This window comes from Oxyura jamaicensis, chromosome Z, assembly GCF_011077185.1.
Source record: "Oxyura jamaicensis isolate SHBP4307 breed ruddy duck chromosome Z, BPBGC_Ojam_1.0, whole genome shotgun sequence".
Lineage (NCBI taxonomy): Eukaryota > Metazoa > Chordata > Aves > Anseriformes > Anatidae > Oxyura > Oxyura jamaicensis.
The window spans coordinates 1,678,795-1,696,936 of NC_048926.1; the positions used below are offsets into that span (position 1 = coordinate 1,678,795).

Below are 18,142 nucleotides of genomic sequence, written 5' to 3' on the forward strand. Positions count from 1 at the left end.
ATCTACTGCAGCCCAGCTCAACTTTCAGCTACGTTTTGTACTTATTAAGTATTATTATATGGGGAAAAAAGCCTCATGTGGCTATTGTGTACTTATTTTTTTTAAAAAAACTAGCATTTCCATGCCACTCTTGTTCCAATTTGCAACATCAAATAACTACAGCCTCAATCTTTGCTTTTTTTTTCTTTTACATAACCACGAGCATTGTCCAAGTTTGATGTTTCTCCAGAGCTGCCTTGACCAAGGGGAATAACGAAGTCTTAGCATCAAAAAATGCTCTTAGACTAGAGTTTTGACTCGATATATATTCCTTCTCTGAATAAGAACCATTTTTCTAGAGAAGATACTAAAATGTTTAAGAAAGTTGTGAAACCCGATGCCTGTGAAGCAAAACGCTTCATTGAACATTCAGCTGATAGTAAAAAAAATATAGTTTTATTTCAATGTTGTCTTAAATTGCTTCGCAGGAGCCACGTCAGGGTTCTCCCTGCACAAAAGCTCCTCTAGGATATGAACTGCAGTCCCCAGGACAAAATTTAATCAAGCGTCTTGAATTTCATTATCGGGATGCTGACCCTAAAAATGAGTTAGCTCAGCAGCATGAATCACGTAGACTATAAACGTGCAGGAATTCAAGCAATCTAGCCCAATTAAAGCATTTCAGTTCACATTTCAAGATGAGGTTTTATTCCATCCAACAAATAAAGCTACCTGTCGGTGCGGGGAAAACCACAAAGCCGAGGTTACGCTCGGGGTCCCAACCCAGCAGGCGAGAGATGGGAAGAAGCAAAGGCACCGCACAGCTCCTCCCCGGTACGGAGGACGTGTCTGCTCTGCTGCTGCTTTGTAATTTACACTTGGATTTTATTACTTCACTCCGAGAAATACTTGATGAAACACCTTGGCTCCAAGACAGATTCTCTCTCCTCCTCTCGAAAAGGGTTGTTTGGGAAGCTGGGGGATGGGAACTCCGTAATAAAAACTGAGAAAAATTAATAAAGCTCTTGAGTAAGATTTTCATCTTGAAATGTAAACCATCACGTGACCCTGCCGAAGACCTTGAACCACACTAAGGTGACCGCAAATCATTTGTGTTTGCTAAGCCTCATTAACGAATGACATTAGTAAATTAAAACTCGTGAAGACTACTTGGAAACAATATTGAACATCTGAATGGCTCTGTCAGGAGCTTGATGACACCGATCATTTCGCCTTGTACATAAAGGATTATATTAATACTGTCAGGTTAAGGTACTCATGGCTGTTTTCTTTCTATTGCAAGAAGCATCATTTTTAAACCAGAAAACCAGAGCGTCCTCCACCCCTCTTTATATAGGCAGAATATTTATTATATAGGCAGAATATTTAAGCATATTTTTAATTCTCTGCTCAAAGAGGTGACTGTAAGATTCAGAAGCTGTATTCCGTACCTCGTATTTGTTCCTGGAAGATAAATTCAAGACCTGAGAATATCAATTTCTCCAGCTCCCCTTTATCCAAGGGGGATGAAGTGACACTGATGCTCCATCAACACCTCTTGGCTTGGAGGCACTCGGCCAATGCCCAGCAACAAGCAGTGCTTGGAATCAAGATCCAAAGTTTGGGAAACCAGAGGATAAGCTTCTAACTCAGCCTCTCTTTACGGGCTCACATGGGCTCCAGAGACAAGGCTGATGCGTCTTCATCCCTTCTCCTCTTCCTAGCTGTTACATAATGGGATGAGCCTTTGGCCACAAATGGAAAGAGGAAAATAAAATCCCATTTCTCTTCAACTCACACCTAGGTGAAGACCCAGCAGAGTACCAAAGGTTGGGATAAGCACTTGTTTGTGAAACAACACAGTGCCCCTGGATCGTTACGGGTCTTGTCAACCCTCCTCCAGAGGCAGAAGGGAGGATGACGGCGGGGAATCGACTCACTACGACTGATTTTAATTAAAACTCAGATTTTGGAGTTAACCTTCCAGTAATGCTTCCTCTTCTCCTCGCGGCCCCAAGCCTCTTTCTCCCCCTCGCTTACCTGCTTCTAGCCAATATCAGCCCTTTGATGCTCCTCCTGCTCGTCCTCTCCTTCCCCAGCGCCTGCTGCAATACCCACGGCCGCCAGCCCATAAACGCGACCGCGCTGATCCAAGTGTCGGGCTGTCACATCCGCCCGCAAAAAGCGGCCGTTTGCATTCGATGCACAACACGTGTAGGACACGGAAACGCTTCGCTATAAAATTACTCACCTTAAAGGCTGCTTTAATCAAGGGGGGTTGCTGCTGATAGCCTATTATCCACGTGGTTCGGGTGCTGGCAAGCAATGCCTTAGTACTGCCACAAACCCACAGGCTTCCCCTAAGCAATGTTAGCCAACCTGGTGCTGAAACTACACCGCGTTCCCATAAAAAGGTAGTTAGACGGGGGTTAATTACACCGGGGTTCAAGGCATTTAACCCAGGAGACAAACTGGGTTAGGAACGAGTGCGACTTATTCCCCACCCCATTTCTAATTACCACTTCCTCCCATCCGGTTTATGTTTACGCATAGATTTGCGCCTGTCATTGTACTTTCATGAGATGATTTTTTATCCTGGATTTATTTTATCCTTCCCTCCAACTACGCATTGCCAGACTGCAGTGTCCACATCAGGTGTGTTGGGACATGGAGAAGCACTTGGCCTTCGTCTTATCCAGCCGCGTAAGGATTTGCTTCCTCCAGTTTGTCCTCGCCGTGGTCAGAAGGGAAGCAGAAAGAGATGGAGAGAGGATGCCAACGCTGAACCTCTTTTCCTTAGGAGAATTGGACTGGATTGTTGCTTACCGCAAATAGCACGGAAACATTTCCTTCTGAATCTCAGAAACCCTCACCAGGAAGGACCAATTGCAATGGAAATAAATTCATTTCCATCAGCTGCTGGGGCTGTCGCTGCCATGTTTCATAAGCTACAGACTTAATGTTTGATTACAGTCTAACACACCAGTGAAACGAGTCTGCCTTCACCAAGCAAAACAGCTGCTCATCGGTTCCAACCCCGCTTTAAAGCAACAAGCTGCTGGAAACGAAGCTCTCCGAGTTCTTGTTTTCTCTTTTGCTTCCTTAAATTCAGTTGTGTCTGCTCTTACCAACTGCGGAAAAGGCTGGAACGAGTGCATCTCCGATTCCAAAGCCAGACGACACATAAAAGGCATTCAACCAGATTTCATCGCTTTTTGCTCGCCGGCTAAAAATTGCTTAATGTCTCAGGAGAGCAATGCACAAAGAGGTACGTGCCACTCGCAGCGAGGTAAACAGATGCTTGAAGGGTCCAGAGAGCTGCGAGCTTTCTCGTAGGACTGGATCTTCCTGGAAACATCTCGTGGATTTTAAACGTTTCAAGTGTTGATCATTAAATATCTAAGGCACACCTTCCAGTTATTTAAGGACTCTGCATACGATCTGGATAAAGCTAGACAAAGAGTTGAAGCGACTTTTGACCCTAATCCACCCCCCAAAACCAACCAAAATATGATTTCCACTTCTTCCACGACTCAAGTTCAGAAATTCAGATAAATCTGACTTTTTTATTGCTATAGAGAAACCAAAATTGTGATTGTTCTTTACTCGCCACCTCCATGTCCTCAGTACCTTTGGGTTCCCTCCTTGCCCTGCTGGGACCTGATTTCTCCTGGCCAAGGCACTGTTCCCACCCCAAGCTGCTGAATATTTTGGGGAAGAACCCTCAGTCTTTGCTGTTTATGCAATTTTTCTCTGCTCGAGCACAGCTCCGAGTCGATGAGTTTTTAAGTTTTAGTCTCTGCTCTTTGTCCATCCCCAGAGCTTCACATTGAGGGATACAGAGGGAATGGAAACGCGTTACAGAGCGCTATAAAGGTGTCCAAGTCAGCTTTAAATGGGCTAAGGAGGGAAATAAAATGAGAAAAACAAGCCAGCCTGCAAGCTGAAAGACCCCTGCTGAACTTCTGATTTTCTTACTTACTCTATGACCTGCAGCATGAACTCTCCCTTGATTCTCCTCCTGTAAGATCTAACCGCAGCCACTACCAATGAGAAAAAGAAACGACTCAAACGACGTGTTAAAAGTTGTATGCAAGACAGCGAGCAGAGCATTGGGGTAGAGAGGCAATGTCCCTAGTCAGAACCCCTGGCTGAGTTAGACCTAGCCAAAGACGTTATTTTCCAAGCCTCTGAAATATTCATTCCTGGCTTCGGATCTCGGACACCAGGCACCGGCCCAGGTGAGCTTTTAGAGCTGGATTATAAAGCCATGAAAACAGAGTTTCTAATGGAAACGCTGACGGCCTCTCAGCTCCAGCTACGCTAGTGGGAATCGCTCTAATGAAAGGACTGCCATCGCTCACCTTGTTTTACCAGATTTTATTGCTGTAGAGAAAATTAAGCAACTTAACATCTTGCTCTCTGCTAAATTGCCTCCCTCCCCCCCCCAGAAGACCTTTTTGCTGTGCCCTTTGCGACAGCACTTCCTTGTAAACATCCTCATTTTTGTCCACACATTAGCACACACACACACGTTTAGTGGCTTACATCAGGATTTTTTGCCTCTGTCGTGTTTAACTTCCTATCGGGCCACTTTATGCTGGATCTTATTCAAATTAAAGCAGGGCTATTATGCGAGGCACAAAAGTTCAATTTGAGTAAAATCTGGGCAGGATTTTCTTTTTTGCATGAAAACAACAGCGTAATAAATGCTAATCACTGTAATCTTTTCAACGTGAAAGCCTTTCAAGAGTATTTTTGCATTTGCGAATATAAAACACGCTGCCAATTTACATTCTAAAGGTTTGCACGGGATCGGAGCTTCGAGGTGGAAGAGACCTACGTGTCACCCATTCAATCCCCCTGTCAGCGCTGGATTGTATCATCTGCTGGTAAATATGGAAGAAGGAGGTTTAAGAATTAGACATTTTAGCTCGTAAACCCGTCATCATCCAGCATCAATCACAGCGCGCAGAGAAATTTGGAGAGCGGCATTTCCGCCCCGCCGTACGTCAATCCAACCCCCCAAACCGGCGCGCACGTCGCCTACCTCTCGGTCAGATACCACCAACCCGGGTGGAGAGAAACCTGACCCCTTTTAATTAAGTCGCTCGGATGATGTTTTATGAGACTTGAGGATTGACTCGGCTGATTTCCACCTCTCCCCCTGCGGTGACACGGCGGCATCGCGACTGACCTGCTTCTCATTTGCCCAACAGAGGTCACCGAGGACAAACGAGCGGGTTGTAAACAGCTCCTCTCATCTTATTAAACATCGCTGCGGAAACGTGTATGGATTTTGAGTGAGCAAGGTCAAGAAACCATTAGAAAGGTTAAACTGGAAACAAGAGAGCGCGCGAGGTGGTCACAAGATTGTTTCAAGTCAGAAAATTAAATTAACCTGAGGAAATCCCCAAAGGTGCCTACATCTTACTTTTATTAGGGAAAAAAGTAAATCAAGAAATGGGGGAAGTCCTACTGAAAAAACGCCCCGGCTACTTGGAAAGCCTTACAACTTGTAACGCTCCCAATTCTGAATATTGAACAAATATTTGTTCAATATTTTGTGCTCCCGTGCCAAAAACTGTGGGCCCCACTCAAACGAATTAAGTGGTATAGATGACAAAGGTTTCACCAGAAAACGTGCTCCAGTCCCGCAGCTGAGTATATCCCAAAGCTTTTCTGAGTGTATCCCAAAGCTTTTCTGAGTGTATCCCAAAGCTTTTCTGAGCGTATCCCAAAGCTTTTCTGCTCTGGCTCACCCAGCTCCGAACACCGAGTGGATGCTCCTCGAGATAACCTCAGCTCCGGAGCCCAGACGACGAAGGAGATGAGATTTCAGACACCCTCCTCCTTAGCAGACACAGATATTCAGCGTGCCAGCTCCTGCTAATCTCCCTCTTTGGCATTTAATTCTCCCCATTCACTGCAAATGACACTTAAGATCCAATTCATCACTAGAAATGCTCTTCCCAGAGCCAGGTCTCTGATACTCAGGGTATGCCGGGTGAGCAATTTAAGGCTGGGTTCGCCACGACCTCATTCCGTCCAGCTAGCCCAAACTACACGACATCAGGTTCGAAATACAAGCACCGAATTACACCGAGCTGCTCGTGGTTAAGAAAATAAGGCGCTTCAAGTGTAGTCAAAGTATTTCCAGGGAAATAGCTTTGCTCTTCGATCACCAGATAAATACAGCTACAAAATTCTTCGTGGCTTTCCTCAGGAAAACGTCCTGATTACTTATTCCATAGTAGAAATGAATGCGAGGGGTCTACATTTGAACCTTTTTGGTGTTATTATTGCATTTTGGGGTTATTATTACTGCATTACACACTTCCTGGAAGAACGGTGCCCAGAACCTCCCCAGAACTTATATATTGCTGAAGGATGCTCCTAAAGGAGGGACACCTCCAGCAGGCTGTGCGCGAAGCTGACAGTGCCAGGAGGTAAATGCAGGGAGGTCCTTCCTCGTTCAACCGATTGCAACCAGAGGGAGGGGGAGAACCCAGCACGAAAAAAGCAAGAAATGCTTTCAGCCAGACTCAGCCACGCACCAGGGGGTTGGAGAAGTGAGAAGTGAAGGCTGTTCCTCACTAAAATTGCTGCATCAGCTCTCACCTGCTCTGTCGCAGCAGACTCAAACGCCACCAGCTTGAAAGGTGCTTTTAGATCAGGAAAAAAAAAGAACGTTAATTTATGTCCCCAAAGAAGTCAGAGGCTGAGCATCGGTTTTCAGGCTTACAGAATTACACCCCACAGCCCCTTTGTCCAGTGCAATAAAGGACAACAGCGTGATGTTCCTTAAGCTGGGGATTAACTTCCCCAAAATCATCCTGACAGATCCATTACACCGTGGGACACGGTCCTAACGGAGGCTGTGGGACTCTCATCTCTTCGGGCTTGCAAAACCAGACCAGACAGATGATCGGCAGGCACCGAGCGGGAACAAACCTTTCCTGGAAGGTAAGCTGGCCAGATGACGTCCAGGCTGATATCCGTCCCCAGCGCCGATGATCTATTCCAGCCCATTATTTTAATTCGCTCCAACCTCGTGCCCTCACTAACCAAGGCTGCTCCTTCCTCAATCCAATCTCCTCGAGCACGATGGAAGTAAATCTCTGCCAGGCGCTGAAGACAAAAGCAAAAGCTTTTTCTCAAATGAAATCTACTAATTAAAACCGGGTTTCTATTAGCAGCACGAGGGTAGGAAGAGCAGGAATTGCTAGGGCATGCAATCCTGCCGAGCATTTCTCAGCAGACTCAGGCTCTGCTGGTACTGGGAGGGAGCACAGTCCTGGGGAAGTTGCTGCTCCCAAATCACTCCCAGAAGTGATTTCCAAGTCAACAACAAAATTTCCTAAGTTCAAAGAGTTTCTGCTCATTATAGTGTTGGCATTCGGGCACTTAGACATCAGGAATTAGAAGGACATCCATCTTCAGGCATGGCCTGCTTCTCCACTGCTTGAAACCCAGTGAAGCATAATGGACATCAGTGGAGCCGTTCCCAGCACACACGGAGGAAGCAGGTAATCAAGTGCTTAATTACAAGGCGTAGCATCAGAAAGGCTATTTTCTAAGCGGGGAGAATAAGAGAAGCTAGCAACAACCAAAGCCGTGCATTAACCAAACATCACAGGGGCTGTCGGATGTGGTTCTCTGCCCTCACCTCCAAGCGGCACCTAAAGCCACTGGATTTGCAGTGAATTAGGAGCCATGAAGCCTCTCCAAATAATTTATAGCAAAATAAAACGCATTCACGTGTTTCAAGTATCTTGATCTTTGAATATTTAAGTAGCACTTCTGTGCCATTTCTAGCCATTGAAGCCCACCTTCTATCTTATTCTTCACCCGAGAGGCTTGGATTACTAAACCTCTAGATGTGCTGGCCGTCGTTTTGACTTTTGTTACCTCCCTGCTCCCACTTTTAAAGGTAGGTGCATCTTCTGCAGGAAAAAAAAATCAGGTCTTAAAGCAGAGTGGCAAATGAAGAGTCAAATATTTACCTGACCCTGCTACTTCCCCTTAGCTTTATTAAGAAAGCACTAATGAACCTTCATGTAATGACAGGGCAGGAATTCGTACGCAAGCGGTGGATGTAGATTTTACAAATACGACAAAACATTGAGCAGGGAGCAAGCACTCAAATCGCCCACTCTATTAGGCAAAAAAAAAAAAAAACACCACCATTAGAAAACGTACAAAGCTGTCCCAAAGGCGTTTGTTGTTCTGCCGCGTGGCACGGATAGATATCAAAATCCGGTAGCGTTAGACACCAATCATCAGTTTCAATAGAGTTCTGATGCTCCATGCACTATTACACGTTGTAAATGCTAAGTGTGCATTTAAATAAAATAGGAAGAGGCATAAAAAAATCCCATTGCCCAACAGCTCACAAATGTCCACTTTGCCAATTACACTGTCAAGAGGCTACGCTTTTAATTCACGTTTCCTAACCGTGTTGTCTGACTCGTCTTTTTTTCAACTTAATTTAAGTTTTTGGAGCTCTAAAATTGGTTTTCAAGGGGAACGGTTTTAGTTTTGTTCACCGCTTATTACGGTCGATGAATTTATAGAAAATAGCCCAAAATCTCCTGTGATTCTTGCAGGAGTAAACTGATTAAGTCAGTACTGGCCGATTTCAGTTTATAAATCAAGTTATACCTCCCCAGCTGGGAATTTCTGAAACTCAATTTTCCTCTACTATAAAAAAAAGTGACTCTCAGTTTCAGGGGATGACAAGTATGCACCTCTTCAGACATTTTATTTACTCTGCACAATGAAGAGTTTCCTAAATTTCAGCATTAACAGGTTTCACGTGTTTATCCCATACTCGAAGTGATACCACTCACATCACTGAATGATTTTTCAGCCTCAGTTTATTAAAATCCCCAAACACGGGTAGGCAATAGTACCTCATATTATATTTCATGTTTACTCCACTTAAGAGTCGAGTGAGATTAAGAACTTCTCCATGTGCTCCTCCAGGGAGGCTCCACGTTTGCCATTTATCAGCTTCAAACAGCAGAACAGAGCCTTTGTTATCTTATTAAATGAACTATAACTAGGTTGGTTTTGGTCCTCCCCCAGGTAAACCTCTCATTTCTGCCAGGACCGGATCAATGGCAACACACCCACACAACGCTGGAAGTCTACTTGGGTTAAGGAAGACAAGTCAACTGAAGAATAAACTCATTAAATGGCACTTAGAAGTACAAATGCTACACTTGTGACTCAAGAATTTACTGACGTGCAGAGCACACGGGCAACTGGTAGAGCATGGACGTGAATTACTTCTGTACAGAGCTCCTACACTGCCTGAACATCAGCTGTTGCCAAAACCAAGACGTGGGCCTAAATGGATCTCTTGGCGTGACGTAGCTTATCCATTGTTTGCTTTTTTTGGCTTTCTTTTTATGGTTTCACAGGAAAAGTGATAAGTCACTTTCATTAATTTTCTCAAGCTCTAAATCACTATTACCACACCCCAAAAAAATCCCATCTCGTAGAGCCAGTCGTCACCAAGGGGCAGGAATTACCATATGGAAGTAACACCATGTAAAAGTGACCTCACGTTTGTCACTTACTTTACCTCTGGTCTTTTAGAAGACGATGAAAGCCAGAACCTCTGAGAGCCTCATCCCACAACTGTCTATAAATAGAGGCATAACACGTGGGCAGCGTTGTTTCTATCTGAAATCCTACCAGTGACAGGAAATACCAATGATCAGTAGATTGGTAAATTGGGACTTTTAATAAGATGCCGGAGTAGGAAGCAGCCCTTAGTTTCTCTCCATTGCTCTCATCTGCATTTCAGCTAGGAGCTCTTGCACAGCTGGAGCACGCTGAGGCCATAAAGACCCTCCACAAGTTCTTTTAAACAGCGTGTTTTCCCCCATACATGGAAAGCTTCATGCATAAAATCCTTGTCTTACTAAAAACAGCTCGCCTTTGCTACGTTTTCTTGACTGAAACCGCTTCAAATTTCACATAGTTTAAAAGTGACACCAAGATTAGGTTGCAATTCAATGGGTGAACGTCTTCCTAAAGCCTACCTGAAATAGTAAAGCTCGCAATCTCTCCTTTGAAGCCTTGCAAGGATGAAACGTTGCCTAGACAAAGGAGCGGGCGAAACGAGGATGTGCCTTGGTGCCACAAACACAACCTTCCATTCATCAAGACAGCGCAATCAAACACATCGTGGCTCTTGGATGAGAGCATCAAGCTGTCCAGAACGGTCTGTTTAGCAACGACCCATCATCGTACGATTCAATTTACAAATGTTGTAACACTCAAAGTTCGCCCTAGTCCCAATCCTCTCTGTAAAAGCAGCCTTTTCTGGAAATATGAAGCTCTGAAAATATGAAGCTTATTTACTGTGCCAAGCAACGATTAACACAGCCTACTGTAGCGCGAGAACTTCGCTCGTCCTCGTGGCCTCGTTCCCTTCCTGTCATGTTTCCATCTGCCAGTGCCTTAAGTCAACGATGCTCTGCCAACATTGCACGTTGACTCCCTCAAAAAAGAAAAAGAAAAAAAAAAAAGCACATTCTGCTTACTCGGGAACACACGTCCTTCGGAGAGCAAAATACCTTTTCGTTTCTGCCTGAAGAACTTGCTGCCAATTTTAAATGCCATGTCTTATTCCAACTTCTGTGATTTTATTCTATTTTTTTTTATGCCATCGGGGAGGTTGGAAGGTGACGAGCTTGCCTAGTGCGACCCACTGAAGAAATCAGGGGCAGCTACCAGCACGCTCTGCTGGGTTGTGTCCAACTGGGTCTTGAACATCCCCCCAGATGGAGACTCCGCAGCCTGCCCACGCAACCCATTCCACTGCCTAATTACCCCTAGAGGGGAAAAGAGTACGTGCCTAAGGAAGCTTCCCATATTTCAGTTTGTTCAGTCTCTTGTTCTCTTTGCAGCCTTTTCAATGAGAAGTTCTTCCAGTCTGAGCCCAACTGATCCCGAACGGAGTAAACCCACCTGTCCTTCCTTCCTCCAAAACTGCTATCACCACGGGAATATTAGATCAGGACCTGCCAAACAAAGCATAACCCCTCCTCAAGATTAGGAGCTCAAAATTAGTGAGCTGGGCACGGCACAACAGGGAACAGTCCCACATGTGCCTTCACTTCAAAAAGAGTTAATTGGAATGATTTGGGCAGTGGTTGCCAAAAACCAGCTTAAGGCCAGATAGCATCCTCAGTTGGCAAGGAGAGCCCTGCTTCTCAAAGCCCAGCTCCAAGGAGGGCTGGGAGATGGAAGAACCCATTTCTTCTCGTCTGTGGGGCTCTCCAGCTCTTTGGAGAAGAATCGCTCCAGCACAGGCGTACATGCATGGCTCAGGTTCAGAGCACACTTCTGGACTATCGTGGAGGACTGGTCAAACTGGTGGGAAGGAGGTAGAAGAGAGTTAAGACTCTTATTGCCCCTTTTAATCATGAGAAAACATCTTTTCTAGATGGTAGAAGAGACTTAGGAGGAAGGGAAGCACTCCTCAGGTTAAGAGACCTCAAGACTGGAAGATACCAAGTTCACGAGGGACGCTGGAGAGACGAGCCAAGAGGAGAGCTGTCTGGGCTCCCTCCCCAGCATAAATGTTTAGGAAACTACTGGATGGCGAAGCTGTGCAGAGCTCCTGGACTGAACTGGTTTAAGCTTCAGCTTTGCTTTCTATCCCCATGTTGTCCACATGTGCCAGAAGAAAAACTAGATGTGTACAGACAGGACACACGGAGAACCAGAGAGATGCACACTAATAAAAATTCTCTGAACTCTACCACAATCTAGTTGGCATTCGTAACTAAAGGCATTTCTCAGACACCTGCTAACGTGACCTCGTGTTCCCTCTGCCATAGACCTGCTCGAGCACTTTAAAGGAAATACGAAGAGGCTGCCAGTTCCAGGGAGCTGCATAATGAGCTCCTGTCCATGAAAAAGTTCCTAAACCTTACAAATTCACGCATTCAACACCCTACAGGAATCCAGCATTTGTTGGGACCCTCAATTCATCAGAAAGATTCCCAACTGCAGAGGTCTCCGCCGCTTTGAAGGCAAACAGGCAGCAAGTAACTCACAGCAACAACGACTTCATTGGACATATTTAAACAAGAATAATTTAAACAAAATAACACCTCGTCAGAAATAAATTACTGTTGCACAAGCATCATATCTACCTTAACTTCTTTGGATGATGGGGGGAACCCACTTTAATTCCTTTTCTCTACATTTCTCACTCTTCAAATAGCAAATTCTCAGCGTTTCCTGCAATCCAGAAGGTAAGAAATAAGCAGTTTCCTCCTTACCTGCTACCATGACCTTCGCTGTCCGACTGATGATAGCTCCAATGCCTTCTAGAGACGCTTCGCACTGATAGAGCCCTTCGTCCGGCTTGTGGTGCCTGGAGTGGACTACGTTTTGTATCAAGAGCGATCCGTTGGCCAGCTGCTGCCTCCTTTCGTCCACCGCCAGGTTCAAGAAGACCGCGTCTTTCTTCCACTTGATAACCGGAGCTCCTCGGTCAGATTCTGCCCCGCAGTTCAACAGCACGTTGCTTCCACGCATGGTGACAGCATCCGAAGGCTCGGTTACGAACCTCAACGATGTAAAAGTCCTGATCTGGGAACCTAAAAGAGCAAAAATAGAGAAGACCACGAGTAAATACAGGTTGCTCACTTGTACACGGTGAACGTACGGCGGTTTCTTCGCAAACATGCTTTGGGAAAAAAAATACCTCGATCACTACAAACACAACATGCATAGATAAATAGATCTTCTATATGAAAATATTTATACGTAAACATGAAGGGCAGAACAAGGGGAAAACACTCTACAAGCACCTGTAGAGCCGAGTTGAAGATGAGCGTAAATCTACCACGCCTGTTGAATTTTATTTGGAGGCATTAATGGCCCACACAACTTGCTCTGGCCACGGGTACCAAGATGCACTTCAGTACAGCAAGTCCAAGAGTTGTGGTTGCCCTTTTTTCTTGAAGACCTTTTTCTTGAAGACTTGAGGGGAGAGCACGCACGGGTACAACCTGACCATCCATCAGAAACAGTGCCCAAACCTTAAACCTGGTGGATCCCCTCCCACCTTGCTAGAACAACGCCTCTCCACCCTACCCCGTAGCCCGACCGTTGCTTTCTAGTAGACCCAAGAAAAACAATGAGGTCATTCCTTTCTGCTGAGGAGTAGGAACATCATTAAGCTGAAGAACACGTGGATGCAGTTGCAAAGGGCTCGGCGCAGAACAGAAAGCAGCCCTTTTTCAAACCTAGCAGATAAAAGATGCAAAAAAACCTTGGTTGCAACAAAAAGATTGTTTTATAAATTCGTTGAACGCTTTTGTTCAACCACGCGTGAACTACTGACCGACATTTTCTTTATATAAATTAATTTTACTGTCAACGTATCCATAATTATTCAAGTTTTCCTTTCAAGTATATGAAAGATAGCCTTCCAAAATTAATTAAATACAGCAAAAAAGCAAGAGGTGCTCTCCGCTTGTAGAGCATTTCAGACACATTTCAGGGCCCTTTTGCCATTCAAAATCTGTACATAGATACATCTGCAGTGCACAAAGGTGGAATTTTTAACAACGCGCTCCTTCCCCTTCTCCCAAAGGCAACCGAGTCCCGTTTGCGAATCACGGCTCCGCGTTGGGCATTTTATTTCTGTCACCAACACAGCTGAACGCAGCTGTTTATGACAGCGTGCTAATGATTTTATGGAGCTATTATCACAAGTAAATAATCCACTTCTGCGGAAGGAATGGGGTTACGACAGCTTCCAGAGCAGCAAACACTGAAGTTAAACAAAGATTAACTTTCTTTTCATGCAATTACCCTTGCAGTTCAGTTGCAATTTCAGCTATTCACATCCCTTTGCAAAAGGCATATTTAGCCCAAATTGCTTTACTACAAGGGAAGTAACAGCATGAATAACCTGGAAAGCTTTCTGAGCGCGAGGAAAAATTCAAATATTCTTGGAAATGTTATTCCTAGAGAGAGAAGCAACTGTGACACCTTAAAAAATGGGAGGAAATGACTATATATTTTCAGAACCAATTACTTGGAAATCTAGGCAGGATGAGAATATAATGGCCACGTTTTTGCAGCCTTGAGGTGCTGAAATAGAAAGGCTGAGTAGCGGTTGAAGATTCCCTTCCTACCTGTTCGTGTATTTGATGGATCTGCCCAGAGCGAGCCCAGATGCAGCAGACCCTGGGTCCCTTTTCTCCTATGTTAGGACTGAGCTGCCCCAGCAGCTCCAGGGTTTCAGTTTGTGCTGAAGGAGCAGCTGCTATAAGCTGCTAACTTCTTCCCTGAGCAGGGCAGGGGACTCATTTTCAAACAGAGATGCTAAAGCTACAGTTTAATCCTTATTGCAATAGCTCGACTGAAACAGAAGGCAGGGAGAGAAGAAGAAAGCAAGCAGCCAGGCAGGAGAAAATAGGAGAGGAAGGAGAAAGAGGAGATGAAGAGCTGCCACAAAACTTGCTGTGAAGCCTTCTCATTTTCCCTATTTCCCAGTTTTGCACTCGGTGGGAGCAAGTCTCTGCCCCTACCTCCACCTTGCCCCGGGACACCTCACCTTCCCTGGGACTTGCTGCCAGGCTCTCTTTGTCTCTGAAAGACTTGAAAAGTCAGCACAACGGAGGGCAGAGCTCTTATAACTGCTTTCTCTGGTGTTGTGGGTGAGTTTACCTTTCACATGCATGCTCACAGCTGTTGTCTGAGGTCCAGCACCGACGTATTTGAAGAAAACATGTTTGTAGGAAATTAAGAGCGCTGCAGGCCTGAGACTGCTGAAACCGATGGGCCCAGGGCACATCAGTGCTTCTTTCTCCCTCTGAGTTCACTGAACGACGATGAATACAGATTTATGACATCTACGGCTTAACCACAGACTTCAGTGGCAGCCCTGAAAAGATGAAAGGCCTCCCGCACAAAGCGGCTGTGTCAGCTACTCCAGGCACATCCACGTCAAACCAGCCCGCAGCATCGAGATCTGAGGCTCCGAGGTCAAGGAGAGAGCCTTTGGATACAGCCCTCAGGTCCTCGAGCCGAAAAAAAAAAAAAAAGGAGAAAACTTGAAGATGAAGCCCCCATCCTCGGCCCCTCGCTGCTTGAGCTATCGAGATATTACCCTACGCGATGACCTGCTTTGTGATACGGGCGTGAAACTAACGGGCCTCTCACCCTGACAGGTAACATCACAGCGACGGCGAGGTTATCCTTCTCCAGGCCACGGATGAAATTAGCATTTAAAAGATGGGGTTTGATGCGCTTCTTCATCGCTCCCTGCCTTCGAATCCTCCGCTTGCCGTTCCGCCTCTGTGAAATGTAATCTTCCAGGGTGGGTTTTCCACCCTCCCCCCCTTCGTGTTCTGCATCGCTCGCTTCCATTACGGAGAGGGAAGAGATGTCACGGCAAAGCATTTGACCAGGCCGCCCCCGAAGCTTTCTTCTTCTTCTTCTCAAATAAACATTAAGAAATAAGACTTAAGAGCACGGCCCATTTGAGATGGGTGAACGTAGCAATACCCCCCAGCCCAACTCAGAGGCAGCTGCAGAAATAAGTCCATTACACCGAAGTGTTTTTACGTACCCCCAGCATACATTTTCTGAGGTGATTTTTTTTTTTAAATCTGCAGACCCTGCATGAAATTAGCTTAATGGCCATTTTTAAACGGTGCCATTGCAGGATTTGGGGTTGCACCAAATGAAAGTGCTTATAAGCCCAACTCTAACTCCCCTAAATGCGTTGGATCACTAGGGATGCTTAGCTGGCTGTTCCGTTTCCACTCAAAAGCTCTACTTGGGTTGAAAACACGGATTTAGGTGAGCTATCGTTAAGGGTAACACCCCTACACCACCATACCCCACCAGTTGGGCGTCAGACTCCGTGTAAGACAAGGCAGAGGGCAAGAGCACAACTACTTGGAATGCGGGGTGAGGAAGGAGAGATCAAGTCTTCTGGCAGCTGCCTGACCTTATAGACTAGTTTTGGCTGAAAAAAATGTTTACCTGGGCTATCTGAAGGTGAATAAGCACCGATGCTCACCCATATTTTGCTTCCTTGGCTCGTGCACGCGGTGAGCCTCCCTCCGGGGCAGCCTGGGGATGAGGCAGAGCTGGGTGCCTGGTGTAGGATGAGGGGGGGTGAAGGCATGCTGGTCCCCTCCAGCCTCCCTCAGAACACTGCAAACGACTCTTGCGGGCGAGTTTCTCTCTTGAGATATCATTTCTTGAAGCATAAGTTGTTTACAGGCTTCCTCCCCATCCACCTACTGCCCAGCCTTAACCTACCTGCCCCCAAAAAGGCACTCACCCCACCAGAAGAGGGGCCAAACCAAGGTTTCCTTTCCCCAAACCCATCGTCCCTCACACAGCGCAGCTGTCAGGCCTTTTTTTTTTTTTTATATATATATACCTGAAGACAAAATGCCAAAACCCTCCTGATTTGACCGCCTCTAGAGTTGAGTACGGCAACCCACAGGAAGTTACCTTTTTGGAGAGGCTTCGTAATGAAGAGATTCTAATGAAGAGATTCATTCTACAATAATCCGACAGGTTTTTTTTTTTATCATTTCCTTGCAAAAAATCAGACAAGCCAGCCAAGTGTGCAAACTCCTACTCGGCACGGGAACTTGCAGCCACCTGCTTTGCCGAAGAGACTGAAAGCAAGATCTCAAGAATACTAAATTGCACCGCTGTAACCGTAAGAGACTCTACGATCTCAGTCGCTTCGAGTATTCTCCCACAGCAGGATGAAAGAAAAAGAACCTGCCTTTAAGAAAGCTGGTGGCAGCAGCCGCTGATTTCTGCATTCTGGCTGAAAACAAGGCTTCAGCTGCAGGAGCAGGGCTCGCTTTGAGGCACCAGGCGCACAGATGCACGCGGAGGAGCTCCTACCTGGACCCTACGGCCGCACCATAGAACGATCTCACCGCCCGTGGGAAACCTGAGCAGAGCCCTGCAAGGGGGGGGGGTGGATTGAATTTTTATTTTGAGCCTCCAGAGAAGACCGACGAACAGATAATTGCACCGTCTGACTTGCCAGGGCAATTTTTTCCTCCATGCTTTTGTTGCGAAGGCTTTCATTACGCGATCAGACAGTCGCGTTATTTGCCGGGTTTCCTTCCCTCTCCCCAAAAGAAACGCTACCTCCACACCTCGATTTGCACCTAAGAGTTCCAGAGAGGGAAGAAAAGGAGCTAGAAAAGACGTGGCACTACACCTGCAGGCAGCTGGATTACACTTTCCGTTGTAATGACCCGACATGTAGTAAACCTTACGATTAAGGCAGCAGACAACACGAAGTCCAGTGCTGAATCCAAGCTAGGCAAAAAGGGTCTAAAAGGGGAGAGTCGAGTGGAATACAAACAAGGAAAGGCCCACGGGTCTGGCCAGATGAAGGCTTTTTTTTTTTTTTTTACCAGCCTTTGTGGGAAAAGTCAGACTGCCAAAGGGACACGAGCCAGCAGAAGAGACGCTGGTGCTCGGCTGAAAGGGCAGGGCAGGAGCTGGAGAGGGCAAGGGCAGAAATGCACGGGAAGGGGAAAAAGAAACCAGGTGAGGAGGAATAAAGGAGGGTGAAAAGAGCGACCAGATACTGAGGGAAAACGTCCAGAGAGCAAATCGGCTGCTGGAAAAGGAAATCCCTTGGAAGAGCTCCGAGCTAGAGACAGGAGCAAAAACAAAGCCAGTATTTCTACAGCTTGATTTTGTGTTTTTTTTTTTTTTCAGATGTATTTAGAGAGGAAAAGGACCGAGCAACCGGGAGAAAAACATGGAAGCCGAATCCGTGAATGGGAAGGGTGCTACATTTAAAAGCAGCCCAGAGCAGCCTCCAGCACAAACCCCGGTGCTTCGGCACACGTGGCAGCGCTCGGGGAAAAAAGAAGAAGGCACTTCTTGGGGAAGACAAAACATTTAGACAGGGGGCTTTTTGTTTGTGTATTTGTTCGTCTCTTAAGCGCATCCCCCCTTCCTCGGAGGCCATTTAGTAACGCAATAAATTAATGTGTACTTCAGAGTGAACTCTTTAATCCTTTTTTGTTCTCTCCCCTCCCCATCAAACGCGCACTACCGAATTTGCATGTATTAGCATAATGAAACGTTAATTACACAGTATTTTGGATAGGACGAGCGC

General features: G+C 45.9%; 1 protein-coding gene across 1 annotated transcript in view; it reads right to left on the bottom strand.

Moving 5' to 3' along the window:
- The window catches only part of DCC (DCC netrin 1 receptor), a 309,874-nt gene that overhangs the window by 257,372 nt on the left and 34,360 nt on the right, over positions 1 to 18,142 (bottom strand). The window contains exon 2 of the mRNA XM_035310456.1: positions 12,288 to 12,608. Within this exon, the coding sequence (XP_035166347.1) occupies positions 12,288 to 12,546 (259 nt within the window). The 5' untranslated portion in view covers positions 12,547 to 12,608. The remainder of the gene's footprint in view (positions 1 to 12,287; positions 12,609 to 18,142) is intronic.